At 49.1% G+C, this 26,945-nt stretch overlaps 1 protein-coding gene across 3 annotated transcripts in view; it reads left to right on the top strand.

Annotated features, from left to right (window-relative positions):
* The window catches only part of GASK1A (golgi associated kinase 1A), an 82,983-nt gene that overhangs the window by 37,805 nt on the left and 18,233 nt on the right, over window positions 1-26,945 (top strand). For 2 of the 3 annotated variants that reach the window (XM_032459104.1, XM_032459105.1), the window contains 4 exons: window positions 4,382-5,677; window positions 20,193-20,315; window positions 21,987-22,090; window positions 22,733-23,240. In XM_032459104.1, the coding sequence (XP_032314995.1) occupies window positions 4,427-5,677; window positions 20,193-20,315; window positions 21,987-22,090; window positions 22,733-22,943 (1,689 nt within the window). In that variant the 5' untranslated portion in view covers window positions 4,382-4,426 and the 3' untranslated portion in view covers window positions 22,944-23,240. Of the gene's footprint in view, window positions 1-4,381; window positions 5,678-20,192; window positions 20,316-21,986; window positions 22,091-22,732; window positions 24,076-24,164; window positions 24,360-25,439; window positions 25,609-26,945 lie in introns of those variants that run through there. The other variant, XM_014556425.2, reaches the window with a different exon arrangement.

Raw genomic sequence — 26,945 nt, 5'->3', positions numbered from 1 at the left:
TTGTGGTGATGGGGAGAGGAACATGCACTCTCTGTCTTCTCTCTACTCTCCCTGCCTGCATGTTATTCCATCCCCCACAGCAGGTCAGTGGAGGACCAAGTTTTTGTCATTTTTGTCTGACATCTGTGAGTTGAGAAGAGATGGTTACATCTGCCTCTGCCAGCCGGCTCCTGTGCCGCAGCTGGTCGGAGGCTTAGTTGTTGAGCCTGGATGTCGAGTTTAGAGCAGGGCATTCTGGGAGGCGGTCTGGGGAAGGGAGAGCTGGTGCCCCAAAGTGAGGCAAAGTCCTGACTGGTTTTCCCAGTCAGAAGCGCATTCCTTTCCCTGTGACCCTTTAGGAATTAGAAAAAGTCTTCTGCTGGCAGTTATGGTACAAAGTGTAATTGAGTCTTTTTCTCCGGATGTCTTCATTTCTCAAACTGTTTCTGTGCAGAGGTCACCAATGTCTGTTGGAATTTTTCCAAAAAGCTCTTCTCAAAGGACCTCTCTGGTTTCCCTTTGACAGAAGATGTCCTCCATACCATCTGCCCATTTCAGGGGGAAACTGGTTCCTGGGACGTATCTGTGACCAGGTTGTGCAATCATCATCATCACAGCCTGAGCCCCATCTGTAGTGACAACACTCTGCCCTTACTAGTCAAGGGAAGGACACTATGCTTCATTACAAAACTGCCTTACTGTTTTCTGACCAAGGGCCCACTTTGGGCCCACACTGAGCCCACGAGAAATCACCAAAGGATCTGTATTAGTTAGGGTTTGCTGTGATAATGCTGTGTAGGAAACAACCTCACAATCACAGTGATTGACAGTGTACATCCTTCTCTTGGTTACAAGGCTGTGCATTGGCTGGGCCCAGCGGGTATGGCTGGGTTGAGTCCAGGCTGGGCACTGGGTACACGTCTGCTCCAGGGGCCTTGCCTGGGACGTGCTCCTCTCATGGTGGAGGACGAGTTTGCAGGGAGGCACATCACATCACACAAGCACATTTAGAACCTGCAGTAAGATGTGGCATTGGTTACGTCCACTTACATCCCATTGGCAAAAGCAAGTCACATGACTGAAGTCAAAGACGGGGTGGGAAAGTGTAGTCCATCTTCAATGACCATGGCAAGTGAGGGGGAAGGAAGAAGAGTGAATAAATGATTCCATCAATGACACTGTCTTTCACTTCATGTTTAGGAGCTGCTTCCACCCTGTATGAAGACTATGATGGGGAGTTTGGTGGTGGCTCCTGTCCCCAACCCGGCACAGCCCCCAGCTTCTCAGTGGGCTGGGCTCTTTACTGTTCTCCTGTATCCCCTTCCTCCAGTTGTTAGGGAACCTAGACCCCACCCTTTTTGAAATCTCAGTGTTTTTCTTTTGGCCCCTCTGCGTATTTCCTTCCTCCTCAGCTTCCCACACTCTTTTAAGCAAAGTGATTCCTTTCTCTTCCATCCTGGTTATCTTTGGATGGAGCCTCTGTAAGGCTTTCTCACTGCCCAGGTGGCCTCCTCCTGACTTACACATGTGGTTTTATGATGAAAGAATTTCTCTTTCTGCCTCTACCTTGAGCTGTGCTCCCAAATATCCCCAGTAAAATAGGCCAAAACCCGGGAAGAGGTGGTGGTGGATATTTTTCAGATCCCAGAAAAATAGAGGGGATTCAGAAAGTGGGGGCAGAAATCCTGATCCCACCACACATGTGAATGTACCAAATCATGTGGTGAGCCCCTTCTATATTTTGACTCATTTCTCTCTCATGCCAGTCTTTGGAGGGAAGAATTATCTCATTTTTCTCCCATTTTGTAACCGAGGAAATGGGGCAGAGAGGTTGTGTATCTTGCCTGTTGTAACAGCCCAAAAGGGCACGGGCTGATCTGGAACTCAGTGGGGTCTTCCCCAAAGCCCCCATTTTTCTGGCCACCTTCTGTTTTCACTCCTCTTCCTCTGTGTCTGTGAGCAGATGTGACTGCTGAGCTGGAGGGCATCTTCTCTGAGGGATTAAGGGGGAGTCTTGGTGAAAGGGTGGGAGGCGGGGGGTTTGAGGAGGGAAACAGAGCAGCTGTAGAACCAGACAGTGAAGGTCACACCATTCTTCTTTCCCTCCTGCCACCAGCATCGCAGGGAAGAGAAGACAGTGCATGTGTTTTGGGCGGGGACACTTGGAGGCGGGTTCCACTGGCAAGTGTGCAGCAGTGGGGCCAGTCGGGTTCCACTAGCAAGCTTTCTAGTACATTGTGTGTCACGCCCTTTTCTCCTTTCTCTAATGTGCTCTTTATTATTCATCTGAATGTTCTCTTCAGATGATTTTTTTACAATTTGATCAAAGCGGGTTTTCTTTTCCCAAAAGCTTTACTTGGGTGGCCCTGCTGGGACATCTGCTCATGGCCGTTTTGAACCTTTCTCTCTGTACAACCACACGATTGCCAACTTTCCCCAGGTTGTCTGAAGCCAAGGGAGGCCGAGAGAAGGATCAAAACAGCGTATCTTCTTGAAACATTTTTAAAAGATGATTTATTTTTCCCTAGTGGTATTCAAAACTTTGGGATTCCAGATTATGAATCCAACTTGAAAACATAGTTTTCTTTTTAGAAGGAAAAAAACGCCCAAACAGATTTCTTTGTCCATGGCCATTTCTACTTCTTGTTTAAATTAAAAATACTGGTATTTTGCCAGCTGTGTAACTCTGGACCTTTCAGTTTTCTCATCTGTAAAATAGGATTTAAATAATTCCCATTTCCCTATGTTGTTGTGAGGATTACAGGAAATAATAACTTACACAGTAACTGATACACAGTTGAGAAGTTAACATCAGTAATTAGATCCGCAGTTAATTAAATCTGGGGATGTGGAATCTGGGATTATGGAGGGTCAAAGGTATTATTTGGGTTTCTCACAATGATATTTTATGTGTATTACACATATGTGGGTGTGTTTTAAATAATAATAAAGAACAAATTAAAAATATATCTAATCAGGACAAAAATTTAGAATCTCATTTCAAAAGGATCATCAGCTACAGGCATCTCGGGGTGACAAGGATCATCTGTTTTATGGAAAAGAGGCTCAGTTCCACTGGGGATGTTCTGTGGCACCATTACAGAATGTCTCTCAGAATTGCCCCTTTGAAGGATGGAGGCTGGGCATTTATCCACTGACTTTTGTCCCCTGTTGGTTGAGGGTTGTCCCCAAAGATGTTAATTTCCTCTGTGCCTCCCTGAGAGTGGGCAGGAACGCAGGGAATGATTCAGGCACTTGAAGTGGGATGCTGGCAGTGTGCAGAGGGATTGTCCACTGTGAGGGCAGCTGGAATCAGTCCAGGGCCAAGGGGAACATAACATGGAACACAAAAAGCATCTTCTAAAAGTCCCCTGGAGCCCCAAACAGAGAAGAACCCCAGAGATTGGAGGAGGCTTCTCATCAGCGGACTTGAGTGCCCTAGGCCAGGAAACAGCGTTTGCACCTCCCTGATAACCCCTGTTATCTGGTGGCTCATGTCATGGAGAGTGCTCTGTGCTGGGCACCATGACAGTCCTGAGGTACAACAGCAAGTGAGCCAGTGTCCCGCCATCCATTTGGAGAAGCAGACATCAAATGATCAGATACAGTACAGAGGGAAGGGCTGTGCTTGGGGAGGAATAACATGTGATGGGAGCACATAGCTAGGGCAACCAGCCCATTGTGCAGCTTCCACGGGAGGCTTCCTGGGGGAGGTGGTGTCTCAGCTGAGACCTAAAAAATGAGAACAGGGAGGAAGGGAATGTTCCAAGCAGAAGAAAGAGCAGTATCAAGTATGGAGACAGAGAGGGCCTGGCACTGTCCAGAGCTGAAAGAGGTTCAGCATGGTTTGAGCATTTCAGGCATTCAGACTGTCTCCAAAGAGGCTTTGAAGGATGTATGATCCACCCAGTGTGTGAAGACTGGGTTGCAGAGGAGCAGGAGTGGAGGCAAAGGGACCAATAAGCTGTCCTGGTAAAGCAGATGAGGCCAATGAGAAATGGATGATTCAAGAGATGTTTAGGAGGAAAAATTTGCCAGACTTGGATATGTGGGGCAGAGGAAAGGGTGGAATAGAGGTCAGGCCCAGGCTTCTGGCTTGGGTATCTGGGTAGATGGTGCTGCCTTTCAGCAGCTTGGGAACAGAAGGAGAGGCATGTCTGGAGATGGGGAAGGTGGTGGGTAAATTATAAAGTGGAGAACTTCTATTTGACCTAGTGATCCCTTCCCCCCTCTCTCTCTGACTGCTAGAAATCGGTGGGCCACTTCTCTTCCGGCTCCATGACACTCTTCAAAGGGCTTCATACACCCAAGATGTTCTTTCATCCACTGTCCACGTTGTTTTGTGGGTTGGGACTGATGTTTTCACGGGTCTCAAGCATTCTTTTTCTATGCTGTCCCATAGGCATCCTGGCTCTGGAGAAGGCTTCGTGGCAAGAGGCGGTTGGTGATGGTGTTCTGTCTCTTGATGACTCTGTCTGTGGTGGCTGTCACCCGCTTCCCACTGCAGCATCCAAGTGCTGGCCCAGCCCCTGGTCCTGTGGAGCCCCAGGGGGTAACCAGCATTCTTGCTCCCAACAGCCGGCAGGCTCTGAGCTCCAGTCGGAGGCAGCAGGCAAGAAACCTAAGGTTCCGAAGAGGCTGGGCTTTCCCTGAGAATTCCATCCTGGTGTGTGCTGCGGAGCAAGGCCACGGAGGGAGCATGGATAGCAGCAGGCAGTCCCCTGGCAGGGACAGTAGGCGTCCAGGGAGAGTCAGGAGGGATGTTACTTTGGCACCATCAGGAGATTTGAGACTTAGTACCCGGCATCTTGTGCTCCCAAGGGAGAATGATGTCAGGAGTCCAGGAGCCAGAGACCTGGACCCCCCCTGGCATGACAGCCCCCTCCAGGAAGCACAGAATGAGACAGGCACCTCAGATGGCCCCCTTGCAGGGCATGACACAGCAGCATTTCTGGCTTGGAGAACTACTGCTGGCCTTACCCTCCGGCCCCATCCAGTGGAAGGCGAGGATCTGCCAGGAGCGGGGAGCAGAACCTCAACTAGTGGACGACAAACAGGGGGTCCTGCACCGGCCACAGGGGCTCGTTGGTGGCCTGGCTCTGTTGGGGAGCTTCAGGGGTCCATCTGGTGTGATGCTGAGCCCCCTGGACTGTTGAGCAGCTCAAGGACAGGTGGGCAGGTCCCCCCATGGCTCACAGAGCATGATGTGCAGACCCTCCAGCTGCTGGCCCAGGGGGAGGTGGTGGGCAAAGCCAGAGTCCCTGGCCATGGGCAGATTCTGCAGGTCGGCTTCTCCACTAAGGGTGCCCTTCAGGATGTATCTCGTAGGCTCAGCCAGCTCTGCTCCCAGGGGCTCTGTGGCCTGATCAAGAGGCCTGGGGACCTGTTGGAAGTCCTGTCCTTCCACCTGGACCGTGTGCTGGGGCTGCACCGGAGCCTACCCGCTGTGGCCAGGAGCTTCCACAGCCCCCTGCTGCCCTACCGCTTCACAGATGGTGGCACGAGGCCCGTCATCTGGTGGGCACCAGATGTGCAGCACCTGGGTGACCCAGACGATGACCAGAACTCTCTGGCCTTGGGCTGGCTGCAGTACCAGGCCCTGCTGGCAGATGGTTGCAGCCGGCCGGGCAAGGCTCCATGCCTGGATATCCCTCACGCCGAGTGGGCACGCCTGGCACTCTTCGACTTCCTGCTGCAGGTAGGTGGGGCCAGGCAGGGTAGTGGTACGGAGCGGTGAGGTAGGGGATTCGGGGTGAATTGAGACGCCGGAATTGGCCACATGAGGATGGCTGGTGACTCTCCCCATAGTCTTTGGCTTTTGATCACCAAGCATCTGTTTTTATTTTTCTACCTCTGTGTTTATTCATCCAGTGGTGTGCTGGCACCAGCTCCTATCAGCTTACAAGAGCTTCTTACTGAAATTTTCCAGAATTTTGTGACCTGGATGCAAAACACAGGCATTATTCAAATTTAAATTATATGAACTAGCAAAATAATAAATTCTGTAGAAACAAAGGTAATAAATACTCCAAACTCCATCACTTCATAATTATTTTACATTTTACTATTATTTGAGCTCTTAAGTTTATTTGCATGCATCTAATAAATACTGTATATTGCTGAGCTACTGCACATCTCTTGTTAACTCCACATTCAGCCATGCTGGTAACTTGAAATTGGCCAGGGTAGGAGTGCTTGTACCATGGGAATCAGCAGATGCTACAAATCAGGATTTCTCCCATTTTTGGAGGGCTGATTGGTTTTTTTGTTTGTTTTTTATTGAAGTACAGTTGATTTACAATGTGTTAGTTTCTTGTGTACAGGATGCTGATTCAGTTATACATATATATATTCTTTTTCATGACAGGCATTATAGGATTTACAAGCTGTTGAATACACTTCCCTGTGCTATATTGTAGGACCTTGTTGTTGATTTGTTTTGCATGGAGTAGTTTGTATCTGCTAACCCCAAACCCAGAGAGCTGATTGTTAAACACTTATTAGCACACTACTGCTTGCAATGTTTTATCCTTGAATCAAGAAGGACTCAAGATGGGTGTGTAATTTGAAAAAGAGAGTTGAGCCAGAGGAGAGAAAGAATGGGAAAGGGAGAGATAAAGGGATAATATTGATCAGCTTGGGCCCTGAAGAATGAGAAGGAAGCCCCAGGGTCAGCTGAAGTTCCTGCTGCGCCAGGAGTTAACTCTGGAGTTTTTGGGAGTCCTAGGAAAGGGGGTTGGGTGATCAGGGCACAAGGGTTAAAAGGGGGACTGCAGGCATCAGCTATTTACTAACTGGCCTGCTAGCAACCAGTGTGACTGTTCCAGGGCCTGTGAGCTGGATGTCAGCCACAGAGACATGGATAGGAAAAATGTGACCAGAAAGAAACAAAGACAAAAAAATTATTAAAGTGCGAAGTAGGTGGATATGTGAATTAAATGTATACTAAGCCAGCCTCCATTTCTTCAGGGACCCCTATTGAGAAAAGAGATCAACACTAGCCCTAAATTTACCTCCTGGGATGAGTGAATGAGCCTTAGGACAAGTTCAAGGCCACAACCATGTAGCCAGGGGCTGATATTCTCTGTTTGGTCCATACAAGATTGGTTTGAAATGCATTTTAGAAAATTCTTAGATCTCTTTTGATACTTTAGAAATTCCCTATGAAAATCCTGCTTCCTTTGAAACACTGGATAATTCATTCTAATGAGGAATCAACCTGAGCTGAGTAGCTGCTATCCCCTTTAAAGGCTGCCAAACTCTCCTTTTGGCCAAAGATCATGCTTCCTTATTGTCTGACAGCCATCCACAAATACGGACGTTACCTGTCTGCCTGTGGATGTTTGTCTCCAGACACTGGGTTAGCTGGTCTTCTGTGATATTTCCAGCTCCTCTAGGCTGTGTCTCATGGCTGCTTTGTGGAGGGAGGAGCATGAGGCCTGGTGGTTGGCATGTGCTTTGGTATCAGACAGACCTGTATTTGAACCCCTCGCCCACAGGCCACTTCCCACTGTGTGACATTGAGCCAATTACTTTGCCTCTCTGAGCTTCACTTCTCCCACCTCTAAGTGGGACTGAGTGTCCTGATCTCATGCTCTTGGGCCTGACCATTTTAGCACTTGGTAGCTCCTGATTGCCAGCACCTGCATCTTCAGGCTTGCTCTGGGCCCTGAGCCTGCTCTGTCCAGTGTGTGACAGGCTGAGGGACAAGGATTAACACCATCCCAATAGTGTGACCAGCCATGCAGTTTGGGATGGAGGAGTTTCCCAGACTGCAGATGTACAGTCCTAGGTCCACTGGGAGAGCTGGTCATGCTCCTTCCAGGAGCAGCCCTCCTGTGACTGATGGGAGCTGGTGTGTAAAAGCCCCAGCTCCCTGGCTGGGGTATCTCTGTGGTGTGTATTCCACATATCTCTCAGAGTTCCCTCCTAGGACTGAGCCCATTACCCACAGTGGTCTTTGCTGGCCTTCCATGTCTTACTTCTCCTCTCCTTGCTTGTGTTTTGAAGTAGCTTGCGAATAAACTGCTTTCACTTGAATTCTTGTTTCAAGGGAGCCTGGCCTCCATCAGGTGACGTCACTGACCTTGTGTGGTTCTGCGTGCAAGTTCATTCACGTGATGTACTTAATACAGTGCTTGCGGTGGCCCAAGATCAGTAATAAACAGGCACTGTCTCCAGCACTTTACAGGAATTAGCTCATCTAATCCTCATGGCAATTTTACTAGCGAGATACTACATTTCTCCGTAATTTTAAAGTTGAACAGTTGAGGCCTAGAGAGGTTAAGTTACTTGCCCAGGGTCATGCCTGGTGGAACTGAGACACAGTCTGGACAGTCTGACTCTGGAGCTCACCCTCTTACTCAGAGTCCTCTTCAGCTGGCCATGAATGAGGGCGAGAAAAGGGGACGCCTGCAGGGATGCCCCAAGGCCTTGAGCTTACAGGCCTCTCCTTGCAAAGCCCCGGTCTCTCTGGTGTGCATTCAGCAGCTTTCTGCCCACACAGAGCCCCTCTGTCTGTCTCTGGAGGTTGCGCTGTGGGGCCCTTCTGCAGCTGCCAAGCCCTGCCGTGGGGATGGAAGGTTCAGCAGCCAAAGCACATGCAGGTTAGGGGTGTGGTCAGAAGCAACTCAGCTGGCCTTGTGCCACCTCTTCCTTGGTCTGCTGAACACCAGGCAAGTCTAATGCCTGTCTGGCGGATGCCGACTCCTAGAAACCACGGGCAAGTTGGAGAGAGGTGGGGCTGTTAGTTTCCCAACCCAGGAACTTCAGATACCTTCTGACCAGGAGCCAGGTACCAGCTCCACACACAGCCCGCTCTGCGGTATGCCTGCTTGTTTGTTTTGTTTCATCCAGTATAAACCCTTGTTATTCTGTGTTTGTGTATCACAACATAGCATTTACCCAGACACAAAATACACAAACACTGTGCCCAGATATGTTCCTTATACCCCCACAAATCATACCCTGTGCTTTGCAAATCCCCCATAGGATTCTGTATTAGTCATTGCTGAAATAATGCCATGTAACAAAGCTCTCCACAACTCAGTGGCTTGAAAACCAACACTTGATTTCTTGCTTCAGGGGCTGTGGGTCAGCTGGGCTTAGTTGAGCTTGGCTCCAGGCTGTGGGTTCAGGTCTGCTCATCATTTCTTATTCTGAGCCCAGGCTGAAGAGGCAGCACTACTCGGGGCAAACTCTTCTCATGGGGAGTAGAAGAAGCCCAAGGGCTCCACCAAACTGCAGAAGCACATGTAAGGCCTCTGCCGATGACACTTCTGCTAATATTCCATTGGCCAAAGTAAGTCAATGGCCAAGCCCGGTGTTAGGGAAGGGAAATACACTCTGCCTAGAGTGGCAGGGAAGAGGAGCAAATATTTATGGGACGATAGTCAAATCAGTCACATACACATTGTACACTTACACATGAACCTTAGATGCCCACAGGTGCTATAGCTACATACATGCAGACCGTTCACATCAACCCACATATTCTCCATATGGTGTCCAGACACTGCTGTGGGCAACTGGGGCTCAGTCCCGCTGAGACTGCTAGAGAAGTATGTAGAACATGCCTTAAGTCATCCCACCCAAGGGCCAAAGAAGCTGGGCTATTTGCCCATCAGTGGTTGAGGCTGCTCCCAACGGCGCTGACTTCCTGGCACTTCTAGCGTGACCCATGTGCTGGCCAGCCACGTGTGCTCCTGCAGCCAGAAAGGGGCAAAACAGAGGGCTGCAGGCACTTGTAGAAAGCCGTGGGCATGCATAGGAGTAGTGAGTGCCAAGGGGAGATGAGTGGAGCGGGTGCCAATAGCATGTGCTATTTCCAGTGAATGATAAGTCTAAGACCAGTTTCAGCAGGCCGTTGTGACCAGGATGGTGTTCTTGATTAATAATCTGGTTTCTCTATGAAAAAGTACTGATAGTGAGTGAGTACCTCCCACCTCACCCTGGGCTGCGTCACAGGGGAAAGTAAGACCGTGTCAGGGAGGAGCTGGTTCTGCCCGGCTGGATGCAGCGGGTGGGAGAGTGTGTATGTGTGTTGGTGGGAGGGGCTCAAAGAGCTCTATTCAACTTCATGTCAGGGGCCATTTGCAGCCAGAGTTGCATTCACTCTGGTGAGAGGCACAAAGTCCTTCTCCTCTGGGGACAGTGAAGGTGGCACAGCCAACTATGTTCTGGAGGAACTGTGACCATCACATCTCCTATAAGCCAATTCCAACCCGAGGGGTGTTGTTCCTGGACCCAAGAGGGCGTTCTACCCAGAGGCCAGAGGTGGGGAAGGAAGTTCAGTGGGACTGGGTACATTTCTGTTTTTCCTTTTTAAAGAGGGCTTCTTGTCTCACATGCTGCTTCCTCTTGGAGCGTGTGTGATTGGCTGGTCTGGGTGAGTGAGCTGTGGAGAGCTCAGTGAGTTGCTTCCCTCACAGAAGTCATTCTGCAGCCTCTGCTTATGGAGGGCCTTCATGTTCTGGAAAGTCCAGACCCCAGAAAGCCTCAGCTGCCACCATCCTGGTCCAGACCACCATCTTTTCTTACCTGGACTGACGTAAGTGACCCCTAACTTGTGTCCTTGCCTCCACTTCTGTCCCCACCCATCTGATCTCCGTATAGAAGCTGGAGTGAAGGTCTTGGTTTTGGTTCCCCCAAGCAGACCCTGACACCAGGATTCTAGTGCAGTAGTTTATCTGGGAGAGGATCCCAGGAAACACCTGGAGGGAAAAGGAAAGTGGGACAGGGAAGGCAGCCAATAAAGGGCGTGTTATCAAGCAGATCACGGCTGTGGGTGACTGGGGCTTAGTTCCACAGGAAAGTTCTGAGCAATGGTATGAAATACACACACCAAGAGGTGAGGGATGTGATGTATTTCTTTATAACCACATCTCCCCTTGGTCTCTGGTTGAGGGCTGCTTGGACATGTTAATTCCCTGGCATTTAGGGAAAGCCCCCAGGCAAGGCCTACAGCAGCTAGAAGTTAGAGGGAAGCTCTGAAGTTCATCTACAACTGGGCAGGGAGAGAGCACACTCCTTAACATCGTAAATCAGAGTGTATCACTTCCCCATTAACATAAGGCAGGGCCTTCTTGGTACCCTCAATATCAGGCTCTTTAAGGATCCCCGTGATCCATCCCTGTCTGCTGTCTCCAGCCCCATCTCTTGGCACGTGGCCTCGGTCAGTTTCTTCAGGTGCAGGGCCTCTTGCTGGGACATGCTTCTGATTACTCCTGCCTGGGCCTCAGCTCTCCTTCCCCCATTGTTATCCTCTTTCTCCTTCATGGTATCCTGTCTATTCCCTTTCTATTCCCAGCACAGTATGTAAGTTTTATTTGATTTATTTGTTCACATCTGTCTCTCTGTTTTGTTCATCACCAGCATCCCCAGCTCCTAGCCCAGAGCCAAGCTCTTGGTTTGGTCCTAGATAAGCACTTGTTGAATGAGTGAATGAGCAGATGAATGGATGAACTTCCAGGGTCTCTATGATTTCCTGTTTAGGTGCTGCTGTGTTCTGCTTCCTCAATAAAATTTCTTCCTGTAGACTGAAAAGAATCCCAAAGCCCTCTCCATCTCCTGTAGGGTCCAGTAGAGAATCTGAGGCAGAAAACAATATGACAATCATTTGTTGAACCCTTGCCTCTGGCACGTGATTAACATTTGCATCCAGAACATCTAGATGACAGCAGATAAGGCTGCCTGGTGTCCTCCACTGTTCCACGCTGTTCCAGTGTGTTAATGCATAACAGTCCTGGGGGCAGACAGTATTCTTAGCTCCATTCTACAGATGAGGAAGTTGAGGTTTAGAAGGGCTGAAGAACTTGCCCGCAGTCACACGGCCTTAAGTGTCAGATATGGGATCGAATCCAGTGCAGTTGGCCACAGAGGGTACACCCTTGCCCTCTTTGCTGCTCTTAAGTGACTCTGGAGAAATCATTGCTTCTGGGTCTTTTCTGGGTAAGGCTGGCCCATTTCCTTGAAGGGGAGCCCAGTTCAATCATATGTGGTCCTGTGTATTCCTTATTTTGAGTTCAAATCTATGGTTCATGGTATCTCCTCTGGCTTGGTCTTCCCAGGACATCCAGTGTTGTCTCAGTTAGAGAGAAGTCCAGATCTGTGACCACTGCTGACCTCTCAGGCTTCCAACCAGAGACATGAAATATAACAGCAGCTACCATTTATGGAGTGCCTGCACGTGAACTCCCTCAAGTCTCCCAACAGACCCAAGATTGGGTGCTGTACTTCTCCTTACTTCACAGATGGTGCAGCCATCCATGAAGGAGTGAAACAGCTGCCAGGAAAAGGGTGTTTAAAGGGTGACAGTGAATAGCTTTACATATATTTAAAAACAGTATCTCAATTAGGGTGAGGTATGCTGGGCAGATGTCTGAGATGTTTCCCGATTCCCACCCTTGTAGCATTAACTCCTGCTCCTGAGTATGAGTGAGACCTGTGAACATGATAGAATATCACTCCAGTGATTAGGTTACCAATCAGTTAACTTTGGGTGGTTTTTTTTTAATTGAAGTATAATTGACCTACAACACTATGTTAGTTTCATGTGTACAACATAGTGATTCAGTATTTCTGTACATTACAAAATGATCACCAAGATAAGTCTAGTTCCCATCTGTCACCATAAAAAGTTATACAGTATTATTGAGGTTACTACTAATCAATTAACTTTGAGTTAATCAAAGAGGAGAGTCTCCTGGGTGGGCCTGAACTAATCAGGAGAGTCTTTTAAAGAAGACAAGCAGCAGAGAGCTTTTCCTGTGGGTCTCGAGGAAGAAATCATCAACAGCCATGCTCTGAACTGCCTTGGGGAGGGAAGGTCTCTGGGAGGACCCTGAGACCCTGGAGAACCTAGTCCTACAACCACAAGGAATGGTTTCTGTCAACAACCTGACTGAGCCCAAAAGAGCCTGGGTTACAGATGAGATGTAGCCCCACCCAACACCTTGAGTTCAGCCTGAGACCCTGAGCAGAGAACCCAACAGAAACCGAATGAACCCCTGACACACAGAAACTGTGAGCTAATTAAGTGTGTTCTTTGAAGCTACTAAGCTCATGGTCATTAGTTATGCAGCAATAGAAAATGAATTCCTGAGGCAAGGGAGGGGCCCCGGGTACGACTGTATTAAGACTGTCCCATCTCAGGTGCTGAGCTCAGGGTGCCTGACAGCGAGTGCCTTTCTCACTTTCTTCTGTCTTACCCTGGTCCTGTCCCTGTTTAGATTTTTTTTTTAACTTTAATTCTTTGCTCCATTTTCTGTTGGAGTATTGATCTTTATCTTAATGGCTTTAAGAGCTTTTTCTAGAATAAGGAAATTAGTCTTTTGTTTTCATTGTATTGTAATATTTCTCAGGTTCAATTGCCATTAAACTTTGTTTATAATCTTTCTGCTGTGCAGAAATTTTAAAAATTATGTTGTTAAAGTTATCAAGCTTTTTTATGAATTCTAGGTTACTAGATAATGTTTTAAAAGCCCATCCTCATTTCAGCATTATTTTTAAAATTCTTCCATATGTTCTCATATATTTTTGATCCATCTGGAAGTTATTTTGGCGTAAGAAATCAGGTGCAAAACAATTATTTTTTTTCAATCCAAATGTCCCGGCACCATTTGTTGAATAATGATTCTTTTCCCCATTTGAAATTCTGCCTTTACCATATAGTCAATTTCCATATGTACGAAGGTATATTTCTGGACTCTTCTGTTCCAGTAAAGGGTCTGTCTATTTATGTGCCAGAATCACACTGTTTTAATTATCACGCTTTATATTTTATGTTAATAACTGAGAGGGCTTGGTCTTTTTTGTTGCTCTTTTTAAAGACTTCTCCTCATATTCTCACATACTATTCTCATGTGAAATTTAAAGTTAGCTTTTTATTTCCTTTGCCTTCCTGATTCTTTTTGAGACATTATTGGAATCCAGTTAAATTGGTGTGGACTAATACAGAGAGAATTTACATCCTAAAATATAGGGTCATTCTAGCCAAGAACAGGATATGTCTTTCCATTTATTCCTGTTTCTCAGAAGCATCTTGATGTTTTCTTGAGCTGGATCTTCACTTCCATGTTAGCATATCCCTGGTATCTTATCTTCTTGTGACCACCGAAAATAGCCTCTTTCCTTCATTTTGTTACCATCCTAGGTCCTTGGGCTCTTTAATCAATAGAAATTGATGAAAGGCTAGACGAGAAATTCAGGCAAGGCTTTACTGGGGCTCGTGCTGCAGTGTAAGGGAGTGAAAACAAGAAACAGTTGCCCTTGCTCACTCCCTGACGAGGGGCGAGCTGGTTCCTTGAATGGGGCGAATCAGTGGGTTGAGCTTAGGTGGTCTGCCCACCCCCTTGGTAGTGCTGTGTGCAGGGATCATTCGCAGTGCCCTGCTTTTGCTCCCAGCGCATCGGAAATGGCTGTTGGTTTGTGGACTTTTTGTATCTTATTGTTCATAATTGTCCCAAACTCACATGAGTACAGTTATTTTTAGTCCCTTATTGTTCTTTGTAGTCTGTTGCTCCAGGAGACGTTTGTCCAGGCACAAGTGCAAGCACTCCAGTAGAGAGTCCCTGGTCCCAGCCTGTCTCAATATGCTCTGACCCAAAGCTCTTGGTCTGTGTGAAGGACATTATTTCTGTGCCGCAGTTTGATTACTGGCCATTCCACTAACTTTGTATTGCTTCTAACAGTTGCTCAGTTTACCCCTGGGTTTTCCAAGTGTATCGACATTTCTCCTGTAATGAGTGCACTTTGTGTTCTCATTGCCTCTTCTTTCTTTCTTCTATCTCACTACAATTGTGGTGCCTTCCAGGGCAAAGGTAAATAGTAATGGGATGATGGATGTGACTTGTTTCTACAGATTTGGGACAGTTTCTAATGTTCAACCATTAAACATCATGATGGCTTTTGACTGAAAATATGATGAAGATCTATTTGCTATTCTTGCTTCATTAAGAGTTTTTCTTGTCAAGAATGGATGTAGAATTATATCAAGTGCCTTTCAAGGATCCATGGAGGAGATCACAATACTCCCCTCTGTAATGTATTGATCTGGGGACCTTTTGTGAAAAGTGTTTCCGTGGTAACTCATTCCAGCTTTCTTGATTGGAACCTACTTTGCTGTGATGGATTCATCTTTTCACAGCTGCTGGGTTTTGTGTTGATGTTTAAATTTGGAGTAATCTACGGATGCCTTTTTAGATAAGATCTAGTTCTTCTCAATTCATTTCCTCAAAGCCCACCAGCAGGTCGGTTCACCCACAACCAAGGCTGGTGCTGTGACTTCTGGCTTTGGGCTTAGGGCAGAGGAGGCATCCAGGTATTCCTCCCCGGGGCCTCTGGGAAGGCTGCCCTTTGTCAGGACACCAGGGAAGCACAGATGGGGAATCCTCAGAGGAGAGAGAGAGTCAGTGCCGAGTAACCCACTCCTCCTCCACACCCTGACTTCCCCAAAGCCTCACGAATTCTTCAACAGCCAGCCAGTGTGAGACAAACCTGCTGTCCTCCTTTGGTTAGAGATGCTGCCACCCTGGGGCAATCTGACCCCAAGGCAGTGAGCCAACCCAGCCAACAGCCACCCTTTCAACCCAGAGGAACCTGGACCTGTGACTGCCCCCAGGTGGGGGAAAGTCTTGCATGAGGAGGGGAGGCAGGGCCATCATGGACAGCAAGTGGTTCTTCTAGAATCTACCAGACTCTGATCAGGCAGCAGCTGAGGACTCCATCTTGGCCCAGGAGCCTGGTGATGGGTTGGAGGATTCAGGCCCATCTTGTGCCCTGTGCTGGGCTCCTCCCAGACCGCTCATCACCTAGAGGTAGGCCTGGGGCTCTTCTTGGCAGACTGCAGTGACTTGTCCCACCAGATGTACTGTTTGGGGGCCCCAAATCCTGGCCTCCCCCGAAGCCTTCTGGTGTTGGTATCCTGGGCAGGAATACAGGACTCACATGGTAGGCAGGCTTTCAGTGGTCAGTCCTTGTGTGAAGCCCCCAGCAGATCCTTCCTTCTGCCAGCCAGCCATGCTTCATTAATTCATTCTTTCACTCAAAAACCCTCAACTGAGTCTCTGGTTGTGCTTAAACAAGTACTGGGAGCTGAGGATCAAATTGAACCACGTCTTCTTTGCATCAAGGAGTTTGTAATCTCTGGTGCCAGAGAACACATTACCTGCCACCCAGTCTGACTCAGGGGTCAGACCCCGACTGCCTGGGTCTGCATCTAGGTGCCACCACTTCCTCTGTGTGGGACCCTAGGCACGTTACCCAACCTCTGTGACTCAGTTTCCTTATCTTTGAAATGGGGATAATAAATAACCATGTCTGCCTCCTGGCTGCTAGGAGGGGTTAAAGGAGTTGTGACTTGTAAAGTACAGAGCAGTACCTGGCACAGAGTAAGGGCTTCACAACTAACCGTTTAAGTAAAATTAAACAAAAACTTCAATTCACATCATGATCATGCAATACTGCTAGGTTGGTCAGAAAACCAAAACTGCCAACGATTACCATTTTTTCGTGGTAACTCCTGATTTTTTCGAAATGGGAAAAAAGAATTAAATCCTAAAGTGATGTGGGAATGAAACTTAAGCTTGGTCTTGCTTGGCTGCTAGTCTGCTGCCATTTAAACTGAATTTCTCTTCCATGGATGAAAGTTCCCAGACATCGTGGCAAATTAATCACACTGGCAACTGCATCTGGCCGGCCCCTTCCTGTTTAATATTCAAATGGGTGTAGATTTGAGGAAGCCAGCGCTGCATGTATGTATGGGCCAATATTCCTTGTAGGTTCCTCTGGAAATAAATGCTGCTGCAAGTTGAAATCTATACCGAATGGCCTGGAGATGGGGTCAGGGAGGGTTTGGTGGGAGGAAGGGGGTTTGGCGGGAGGAAGGAGGTTTGGCTGGCTGTGCATCAGGCATGACGTGAAATCCAGAGCAGTGACTGTATTTTGGTCTTGCTAGAACTGCCCTGGCATTTACTCTCCCAGCCAAAGAGAACCTGGCAGGTGGAATCGATCTCACAGATTTGTCCAAGTTCCAGAAACCAGGACTGCACATAGAAGAGAGTGGCTAGACTTGCATAATGCTACTTTATTTCAGACTCTGGTTCTCAGGCCTATAGCGCTGGGGTGAGGCCAGGGCTTTTGGAGGGAGGAACCCCTGAGATTCCTCCAGGCCTTTGGTCCTGTCCCTCCCAGGGCCAGAGAAACTGAGGGCTCTGTGATAGCTACCCTTGCTTCATTTACATCATCAACTTGGTGGTCCTCGGTGCAGTCCTGTGGGAATGTCACCACTCCAGATGAGAAAACTGAGACATAGGTTAAATAACTTTCTCAGGTCACATTTGCTAGAACATGATGGAGTCATGATTCACCCCTCAGATCCATTAGGCTCCAAACCAGGGTCACAAACATGGCCCAGAGTACAGGCCGAATCTACCTCTCTGTGTTTTTGTATGTCCCACGAGTTAAGAATGGTTTTAGCATTTTTAAGTGGTTGAAAAGATCAAAAGAAGACTATTTGGTGACATCTAAAAATTATATGAAATTCAAATTTCAGGGTACATAGATAAAATTTTTTTGGAACACAGCCATGCCCATTTGTTTGCGTATTATCCATAGTATGTACAATGTGCACTACAGAGCCAGAGTTGGGTAGTTGTGACAGAGACTGGATGGCCTCCAAAGCCTAAAATATTTACTGTCTGGCCCCTTACAGAAAAAGCTTGCTGACCTCTGCACTAAACCTCTATGCGGGTGTAACCGAGCAGGACCCTATGGGGTCTTCCTGGGATAGACCCTTCCTCTGTATCCTCTGTGGTAGCTCCTGTCTGAAGTACTTAGATAATAGTATCTCATGCATATTTCCTGAGTTTTTCAGATGCTAAAAACCACCACCAAAGGGGAGAAATGAACTACTTGATGATCATGAGCATGGAGCCCCCCAGACCTTCTGGTTCCTAGGGATTGATCACCATCAAACAATCTGAGACTTGTGCACAGCTGATCACATAACCTGGGATGCCCCTCCCTTAGCTGGCTTTAAAAAATGCTCAGCTGAAACCCTTCAGGGAGTTCAGGTTTTTGTGGGGCATGAGCCACTGGTTCTCCTTGCTCGGTCCTGCAATAAACCTTTCTCTGCTCCAAACTCCAACATTTCAGTTTGGCCTCACTGTGTGTCAGGCACAGGAACTTGTATTTGGTAAAATAGGCAGCCTCCTGAACAGCTCCTGCTAAGAATGGCGCGGGTATGAAAACACAGCAGAGGATCCTCCTTGCTAAGTTCTAGGACAGTATGGAGAAATATGGGGGCATGATACTAGCTTCAGGTGGATTTAAAACCAGTAGAAGGGCTGGGAGGTCTCTGGGGGCATCCTGCAAAGCTCTATGGGGGCGTGCCGCACGCCCAGTCCTGTCCCGGCCAACACTGCTAGTAGCCCGGTTGAGCACATCGGGGCTGCAGTGGACCCAGCTGGTTGCTCTGTGTTCCTTCTGCATGGAGCCCTGATGTGATTCACCTTCCCCCTCATTCCTGGGTTCAGGGATCAATGCATCACCATCTTCCACTGGCTGCCACTGGGCCAGGGATGAGCACATGTCCAAATTTGATCCAATCAGGCAGAAGGGAAGGGCTTAACATTCCACAGTTGTTGGGGGAGACCTTCCTTCTCTCTCTCTCCCTCTCCCCCTCTCCCCATCTCCCCACTGTCCCCCCTCTTTCTCTCTCCTCTCTGGACATGAACAAGGACAAGCATACCCACGCAGCCACCTGCAGGCTCCTGAGACAACATGGGGATGTCCTTTACATTCTGAGGGTAAAGTGAAGAGCAGAAAGAAACCCGAGTCCTTATCATGACAATAGGAGCTGTGAAATCCCTCAGCCTGCCCCATCTTGAGATTTCTTGCTGTAGGTGAGCTTAATTTCTCTTGGGTTAAAGCCATTTTGAGTCCGGTTTTTCTCTTACTTGTGGCTCCGGTTATACAATGTCCAGGAGGCCACAGCCATGACTGTCCACCTCGGAGGCTTGTTAATGGGCTTGCTGCCTGAACAGGGCTATAGCTGTTTGCCCCCTGGCCAAGCTGGACCAGTCCTCTGGGCTAGACTTGCCTTTTTTAGTGGTGCTAGTGGACGTTCTTGGTCTACCACCCCTAGAAACACTCCCTAATGCGGCTTCAGAGGGATGCCTTCAGCCTGTCTGGGGACGAGGTTCTTGGCCCGAGGTGTGACTTCTTCATGCTGAGTTGTTGTGAAACAGAGAAAATGTTTTGGGACAGTAGTTGGGACTGTGTAACACCGCCTCATTTCTGGGTGTCTGGTTTTGTGAGGTTGATTGGTGAATAGAACTATAGTTAGTTTCTGGTTTGTGTAGGAGGAAATCGATTTTGTATTTCTTCAGAACACAGGAGAGTTTTCCTACAAAGTGATGTGGAAATGGAGTGAGACCTTTTATCAGCCAGCTGTGAGCTGGGGCTGAGGTGGCTGGCCTGGCTGTGATGAATGCCGCATCCTGGGAGTTACAGACTGTGCCCGCCACACCATCCCATCCCCTCTGCAATTTGTGGAGGGGGTGGGCTGCAAGTGGCAGAGGGAGACACAGTGGTGGTGCTGGCTAAAGCTGGACCAGGTTTGTGCCTCCAGTTGGCTGAGCAGCGACTACAGAATATGGATGTAGACCATCCAAACACTCCTGGTACCTGCTGCTACTTTAGCTGCTACCATGGAGGATGATGGGCTGAGACTTCCGGGTCCTCCTCTTCCTCCTCCACTGTTTTGAAAGCTCTTCTCCAGCCTTAATTAGTGTAATGATGGGGACCTCATGTGACCTCTGTAACTGGCTCATCCTTCCTGACCTTCGGTGGGGAGGGCAGGATAACAGAGAACGCTGGGCTCAAGCCAGGCAAACCTCGGTTCAAATCCCAGCTGTCCTGCTTTCATCTGTATGACCTTGGGTAAGTCGGGTCAGTGTCCCCAGGTGTAAAATGGGGATAATGGCTCCTTGCACAGCTGCAGTGAGGAGTGGAGGAGGTGGAGATGCAGCGATGGTTCTGGTCATCGAGGAGCAGGCTGAAGCTCCATCACAGCCGGAGGCCGGCAGAGCTGGCCAGCACCAAGAGCACTGAGGATGGCCCCTAGAGTGTGGCCCCGTGGCTTGGGCAGCCCGAGGGCTGGGCCTGGTGGAGGCAGGCACTGTCTACTCCCTCAGAGGATGGTGTCCCCACAGGTCCATGACCGCTTGGATCGCTACTGCTGCGGCTTCGAGCCCGAGCCCTCGGACCCCTGTGTAGAAGAGAGGCTCCGAGAGAAATGCCAGAACCCGAGGGAGCTGCGGCTGGTCCACATCCTGGTACGTCCCCGGGTCACCCCAGACTCGGGTCTGCCTGTCTCCGTCAGCAGATGCGGTTGCTGAGTGTCAGAGATCCTGTGACCTTGGGGTGTCGCTATCCTGTCCTTTTTAGAAGCGGGAGCCTTTGTTTGAATAATGTTTCCAGGAAGCCTTAATATATAAAACTGATGAAAGTGGAGCTTTGAGGATGTGGTTGAGGTGGGTATGGGCTGGGGGCTGGAGACGTTTACACTGACTCCTCTGTCTCCGAGAAACTCCAGGGAAGCCCTAGGTTTCCTGAAAGCAGAGTATGAGAACTGTGTGTCTAGTCAGGCGTCCCCACTGTGCCAGTAAATGTGGAAATTGTGGCCTAGAGCAGGAAAGGGATTTTCCAAAGCTGCATGTCTGCTTGTGGGCAGTGACAGGGCTCTCTCCTAAACCCTGATGGCTCACAGGCTGGGGCTGTTGGAGAAACACTGTGTGACCTCCAGTTAAGAAGAGAGCCGGAATGGGGAGTGATGTGCTGAGGCTATCGAAGAGGGACTGGTGTGGCAGAACAGGAGCGAAGTACCACGCCGGGGCCGAGCTTCTCTGTCTTCTCCCCAGTGAGGCAGGTGTCCTTGCTGCCTTGCTTGCCCCACTGCTGCTGGAAGGTAGCCATCAGCATGGTGCCCTGGCCTAAGTGTCAGGCCACACCAGCCCGGAGGCCAGGGCTGCCTGGTGGAGCCACAGAGTCGTGGGAATTCTCCCTCTCCTGCCCCAGAGCCATCTGTCCGATTCCCTGGTAAAAGACAGATAACCTTTGAAGAGGGGGGCTTTTAGATCCATCATTTACCCCTGGTGGGTGGCCATCTCACAGATCCTTCTGGACAGCAAGTTTTGGAGAGAAGACTCATTGGGTTTCAAGAAACAGATGATCCCTGGTGTGTGCAGGGGGGTTGAGAGGGAGAAGAGGCAGAGAGAGGGGAAACTGAGGTCTTGGAGACAAAAGTTCATGATGTAAGCCCAAGTCGCTGGAGAGAATTATGGGAAATTACCAGGGAATCTTGGTGAATATATAGGAACAGGGTGTGTGCATGGGGGTGGGAGAAGGGAGCCAGAAGAGATGGCTTCTTGTTCCCACTATATCACAGTTTTAAGGTCCTACAGGATTCCCTGTTGCTGACTTTAGTGTACGTCTGTCTGTGAGTGTGCACATGTGCAACACATCTGGAGCCACAGCCCTGATATGTGGGCTTCCTCCACCCCTGTTGATTCCCACCTGTGCTCCTCACCCCTTCAGCCACCAGAACAGGAATCAGCCCCTCTACCTTCTAATTTCCAAGATGATGCTGTGGCTTGGGGCCACAGGTCCAGGTTTGAACCTGCCAGCTACCTGTTAGTTGTGTGACTTTGTGCAATTACTTAACTTCTTTGTGCCTCTGTTTCTGTAAAATCAGGCTAATACTAGAGGCCACCTCCCAGGGTTGCTGGGAGAGGTCACTGAGATGGTGCCTGGAAGCACTGAGCACAGCACGGGCATAGAGTAAGCTCACTACTCAGTGCCAGGGGATCATCTGGGTGAGTAGCAGGGTGGATTGTGGGACTGACAGCTCAGGGTCCCCCAAGCCCCCTGAGCCCTGACAGAGTCCATAGGCACCAACTAGGCTGCTCCCTTACCTACCTCTATCTCTGTCCATCCTCTTCCTTGAGGTCCGGAGCAGTGATCCATCTCGTCTGGTCTACATCGATAATGCCGGCAACCTTCAGCATCCTGAGCACAAGCTGAACTTCCGGCTGCTGGAGGGCATCAACGGGTGAGGGTCAAAGGGATTGGGTGGAGATTCAGGGACAGAGGCTTGATGGCCCTGCTGTAGACTGTGGGACCTTGACCTGTGGCTCTGGGGGAGTCCACAGTCCATCAAACAAGAGCTGTTGGATTGATCCTCAGGACGGGTGGGGAGCCTTGGAAAAACTGAGAGGGTACAGCCAGCAGGTCCTTCCACTCCTGGATGCCTGGATGGGCTGCCCCACCTCCAATATCCCCAGGGTCTCCTGGCCCCACACAACATGGGCTACACAGGCTGCCCTCCTGGGGATGGGAAGGCTGGCCCTTCCCTTGTCCTTTGCCTGGTGGGGAGCTTGTCTGGAAGCCTGCCTTCTCTGCTCACTCCTTGCAGGCATCCAGGCTTTCCAAGGGCTCCTTTTCACTTGCCTGGGTCAGCAGAGCAGAGGGTAGGACCCATCCAAAAGCTCTATCCCCTGCCCACTCTCACAGCAGAGTGAGTGGAAAGGTCCCCAGATGACCAGTCAGCAGGTGGCCCTGGGGACTTGGTGAGGTGACTTTGCAGGTCCCCAGCTGTGTGAGTTCTGGCCATCTGGCCTGGCCTTTCATGGAAACTCTCTGAGATGGCTTGTGCTCTTCCTTTCTGTTATGCGGATGGGGGACCCCCTTCCAGGTTTCCCGAGTCTGCTGTGAAGGTTCTGGCATCAGGGTGTCTACAGCATATGCTGCTCAAGTCGCTGCAGATGGACCCGGTGTTCTGGAAAAGCCAAGGCGGGCGACAGGGGCTGCAGCAGGTCCTCCAGACCCTGGAGCAACGAGGACAGGTCTTGCTGGGCCACATCCGGACACATAACCTGACACTTTTCAGGGACGAGGGCCCGTGAGCCCCCCACTGCCCAGGTGGGACTCTCTCCTTGCTGGGAGGGCAGGGTGCCTCACAACACAACCTGAGTGGATGAGCACCCATCCTCTCGGCCACGTTTTCTTGGGTTCACCCATATTGAAGACAGAAGGTAAAGCCAGAAGCCAGAAGGGCACCATGGATGCCACGGGATGTGTCACCTGCTTGGGATGGTGGAGGTGATGGGTGCTGGGTTTTCAATCTCATCACATTCCTTTCTGCCTGCTTAGCTCTGGCTATTTATTCCCTTGCACCAATAAATACATTCAAGAATGTTCTGTGAACTGCTTCAGGTACTGTAAGATCATGCATCCCACATGCACATGCAGAGGTGGACGTGTGTGTGTGTGTGTGTGTGTGTGTGTGTGTGTGTGTGTAGAGGTGTGTACGTATACGTGGCATGTGTGTACCTGCCCACATGCATATCAGATGAGCCTGATGAGGGTCTTTACAGAGTTGTGGCCCAGAGCTGCTCTGGCAGAAAATGAACTCAGGTCTATGAAGCGAAACACTAGGCATTTTGTCTATATAGGCTTTAGATGTTCAGTTCTTATTCACTTATATTTTTGGTGTAAGAATCATAAAAGTAATACATGCTCACTAAAAACAAATTCATGAATAAGGGAAGCATATAAGAAGTGTGAATCTCAGAAACTCCCTAGAGATTGTGTGTGTGTGTGTGTGTGTGTGTGTGTGTGTGTGTATTTCACACCACACTACATGCAAATTAAAATATGATAAAAGTTGGGTATATTTGTCCCCTCACTATTTTTACTGTATTGTATTTCCTATATTCTGTATCAGCCACTGGGGTTGACCCAATTCTTATTCATGACTTCATGGAACTCCAAGGCAGGGATGTGTCATGTTTTTATTTATCTGTTCTCATGATGAACATTTAGGTAACTGTGATGTTTATTATTTCCTTCCTTCTGCTGACTTTGGACTTTGTTTGTTCTTCTTTTTCTAATTCTTTCAGGTGGCAGGTTAGGTTGTTTGAGATTTTTCTTGTTTTTTGAGGAAATGCCTGTATTGCTATGGACTTCCCTCTTAGGACTGCTTTCGTTGCATCTCAGAGATTTTGCAGATTTATGTTCATTGTCATTTGTCTCAAGGTATTTTTAAATTTCCTCTTGGATTTCATCATTGATCCATTGTTTTTTTGTTTTTTTTTTTAATTTTTAAAAATATTTTTGATTTTCAGAGGAATGGACTTGGATGCAGGAATTTTGGGTTCAGAATTCTGGGCTTGGCCACTTGATGGTTAGCACCTGACGATTGCTTACGAGCACTGGCTATAATAACCATGGACGTTTACTGAGCGATGACTGCATGCCAGGCACTGTGATCATGTTTCCATGGATCAAGGCATTTAACCTCACCATCACCTGATGAGTAGGTATGATAATTGTTATCTCATTTCATAGATGAGGCACAGAGGGGTTAAGTGACTTGCCCAAGGTCACCCAGCTTGTAGGTGGAAGGGCCAGAATTCAAGCCCAGGTAGGAGCTGTGCTACCAAGTCTTAAACCCAGGCCCACCACTCAGAGGCGCCCCCACCACCCTCCCTGGCTGCTCTGACAGCTACTTTTCCTCTAATTCCTTTGGATTCAGAGCTGATGACAGGCAGGGCCAGTTCCCTGGAATGTGAGCAGCACACGTGACTCTGGCCAATCACATCACATGCATTTGGCTCCCTGCCCATTGCTTTTTGCTTGTTAAAGTCTGCTCAGTCTGTGAACTGTGTCTTTTCTGCAAACTTGAAACTTCATCCACTTTTTATCCTTTTTAAAAAACACTCTCAGCCTTAGTTCGTGCTGGGGCTGCTTGCCCTACACCTCCCCATGCGTTACCTCTGGAATGAGAATGATGTGCCAAGGGAAGCAAACAGCGGGGGATGGTGAATCAGGACATTCCCATCAACCTTAGAGAGGCTGCCAGGCCAGGAGCTGCAACGGGTCTGAAGTGTGAGGGTCATGGGGGTCTGGTCAGCCACAGGCAAATCAGCCTTGAGAGAGGCCGGCCGAGGGGCTCTGCCGAGGCCATCACTGGCCTCAGTGCATGCCTGACCCTGTTCCTCAGCACCTCATCCCAAAAGGAGTAATCCAAGGAAACTGATGGCGTTTCCAACAACCTCCGAAGCTCTGAAAATCAAAAGCTTTTCATATGCTGGGTGCCAAAACTCATGTCAGACTCAGTGTGAATATTCATATATTTCACTGCAGACATGCCAGTGTGTTGGTGACTGGGTGTAACCTCAGACCCTGCTGAGAGTGTTGCACAATACACAGTATAGGCGCCAGATTACCTTCTCAAAAACTCAGAATTTGGAATCATATTTGGCCTTCAGGGTTTGGGTATGGGCTTCTGGACCTGTAAAAACTAATATATCACACATCTGGCACGGTGCTAAAGCTTTACACAGATGATTTCCTGAATGCCTTACGACAATCCCAGCTGTCTGGTCCTCACCCTGCAGGCGAAGAACCTCAGCTGGGGAAGGAGAGACTTGCCTGAGGCCACTCGATGGAGGCAGCAGAGTCTGCCAGTGGCCTGCAGGAGCACTGCGTGTCATGAGCTGAACACATATGGTGGCCTCCACTGTGCCACGAGCTTTATGCAAACCTTCGGGACAACTCCGGGACAAGGTAGGCATTATTGCTCCCATTGACAGAAAATGAAGCCAGGCCTCAGAGAGGTTGAGTCTCTTGCCCAAGGTCACAGAGCAGATAACTGGTGGAACTGGGATCTAAACCTAGGCCTGTTTGACTCCAGAGCAACCACTATAGCATTCTGGCTTCCTTCCTACATTCACTCATTCATTCATTCACTCCTTCAATCAATCTGACGAAGTAAATTTCCCAGAGACAGTGTGTGGAAGATGTTGGAGGTCATGTGCTGTGGTGACCATGTGTTCCAGATGTGTGGAGACAGGCGCATTTGTACCTATCCTGTCTGATTTGTGTCCTGGCACTGTTTGGTGAGTGAGAGACCCTAACTGAGGACATGGGAAGTGTGAGGGCAGCACTGTGGGCAGGAGGGGCAGAGAAAGAGCGCTGCCTGGGTCGGGGAGGGCACAGAAAACACAGGAGAGGTCTTGGGGACATTAAGCCAGTTCCCCCTTGGCCTGGGCTCTCAGATAAGTGGGTGGTCTTCACCTGAACCCCCAAGGCTCAGCCACCAGCTCAGTAAGATACTTCCTGCAGCCTCCACTCCTCGACCACCTGCAGCCAAGGGCTGTTTCTCTGGATCTCTGTAACTGTCAGTCTGCCTCTGCTGACTCTGGCCTTTTTTCCCCTCAAAGCTGCCACAAGGCCTCTTCAGTGGGGTCATGGGAGACCCAGAGACTATGATCACTCTGAGGGAGGAACAGCACAAAGGGAGTTCTTCCTCCTCTGTCCCTGGACCCCTCCTTCCCCACCCTGGACCAGCAATGGTGCTGTCTGAGCCTCTCCTGACCCACCAGGTTCTGGCCAGCACTGCTCAGGGGGTGCTCATCTCGGGGTCTGTGAGAGCTAGGGCTCTCAGCCAGTGACCAGGATACTTGTCTAATGCACAGCTTTGCCTCAGGAACTCCCAGTCAGCCTGGCTACAGCCTGAGACTCCACCTCCCCCAGGATGCCTTTCCCTCTCTCCTTCGCAGGAGTCAGACCTCATGCATCATGGCCTCCTTGTGAAGAAAAGGCTAAAACTCTCCTTCTCTAAGGACAAATTTGATCTTGAGTTAATTTTCTAGCTGTTTCCATGGAAACCGGATAAAGGTTCAATGTCAGGTGTGGTATTCAGTGTAACTGCTGTTGGTAAAAATGACCTCTGAAAAACTGGAAGGACCTTGAATGAACTAAAGTACTTGACAGGACATCCCAGCTGAGGCTCCCCCGAGTGCGAGTGTGGCAACTCCTATAACCCAGGAGGTTCCTCCAGGGACCCTGGGAACTTGATTGTGGGCTGTTTAGAAGATAATGGCTCCTATGGGACTTTTAAG

The sequence above is a fragment of the Camelus ferus genome, chromosome 17, assembly GCF_009834535.1.
Source record: "Camelus ferus isolate YT-003-E chromosome 17, BCGSAC_Cfer_1.0, whole genome shotgun sequence".
NCBI classification, from domain to species: domain Eukaryota; kingdom Metazoa; phylum Chordata; class Mammalia; order Artiodactyla; family Camelidae; genus Camelus; species Camelus ferus.
The sequence above is the reverse complement of the archived record's forward strand: the minus strand, read 5'-3'. Positions and strand labels throughout refer to the sequence as shown.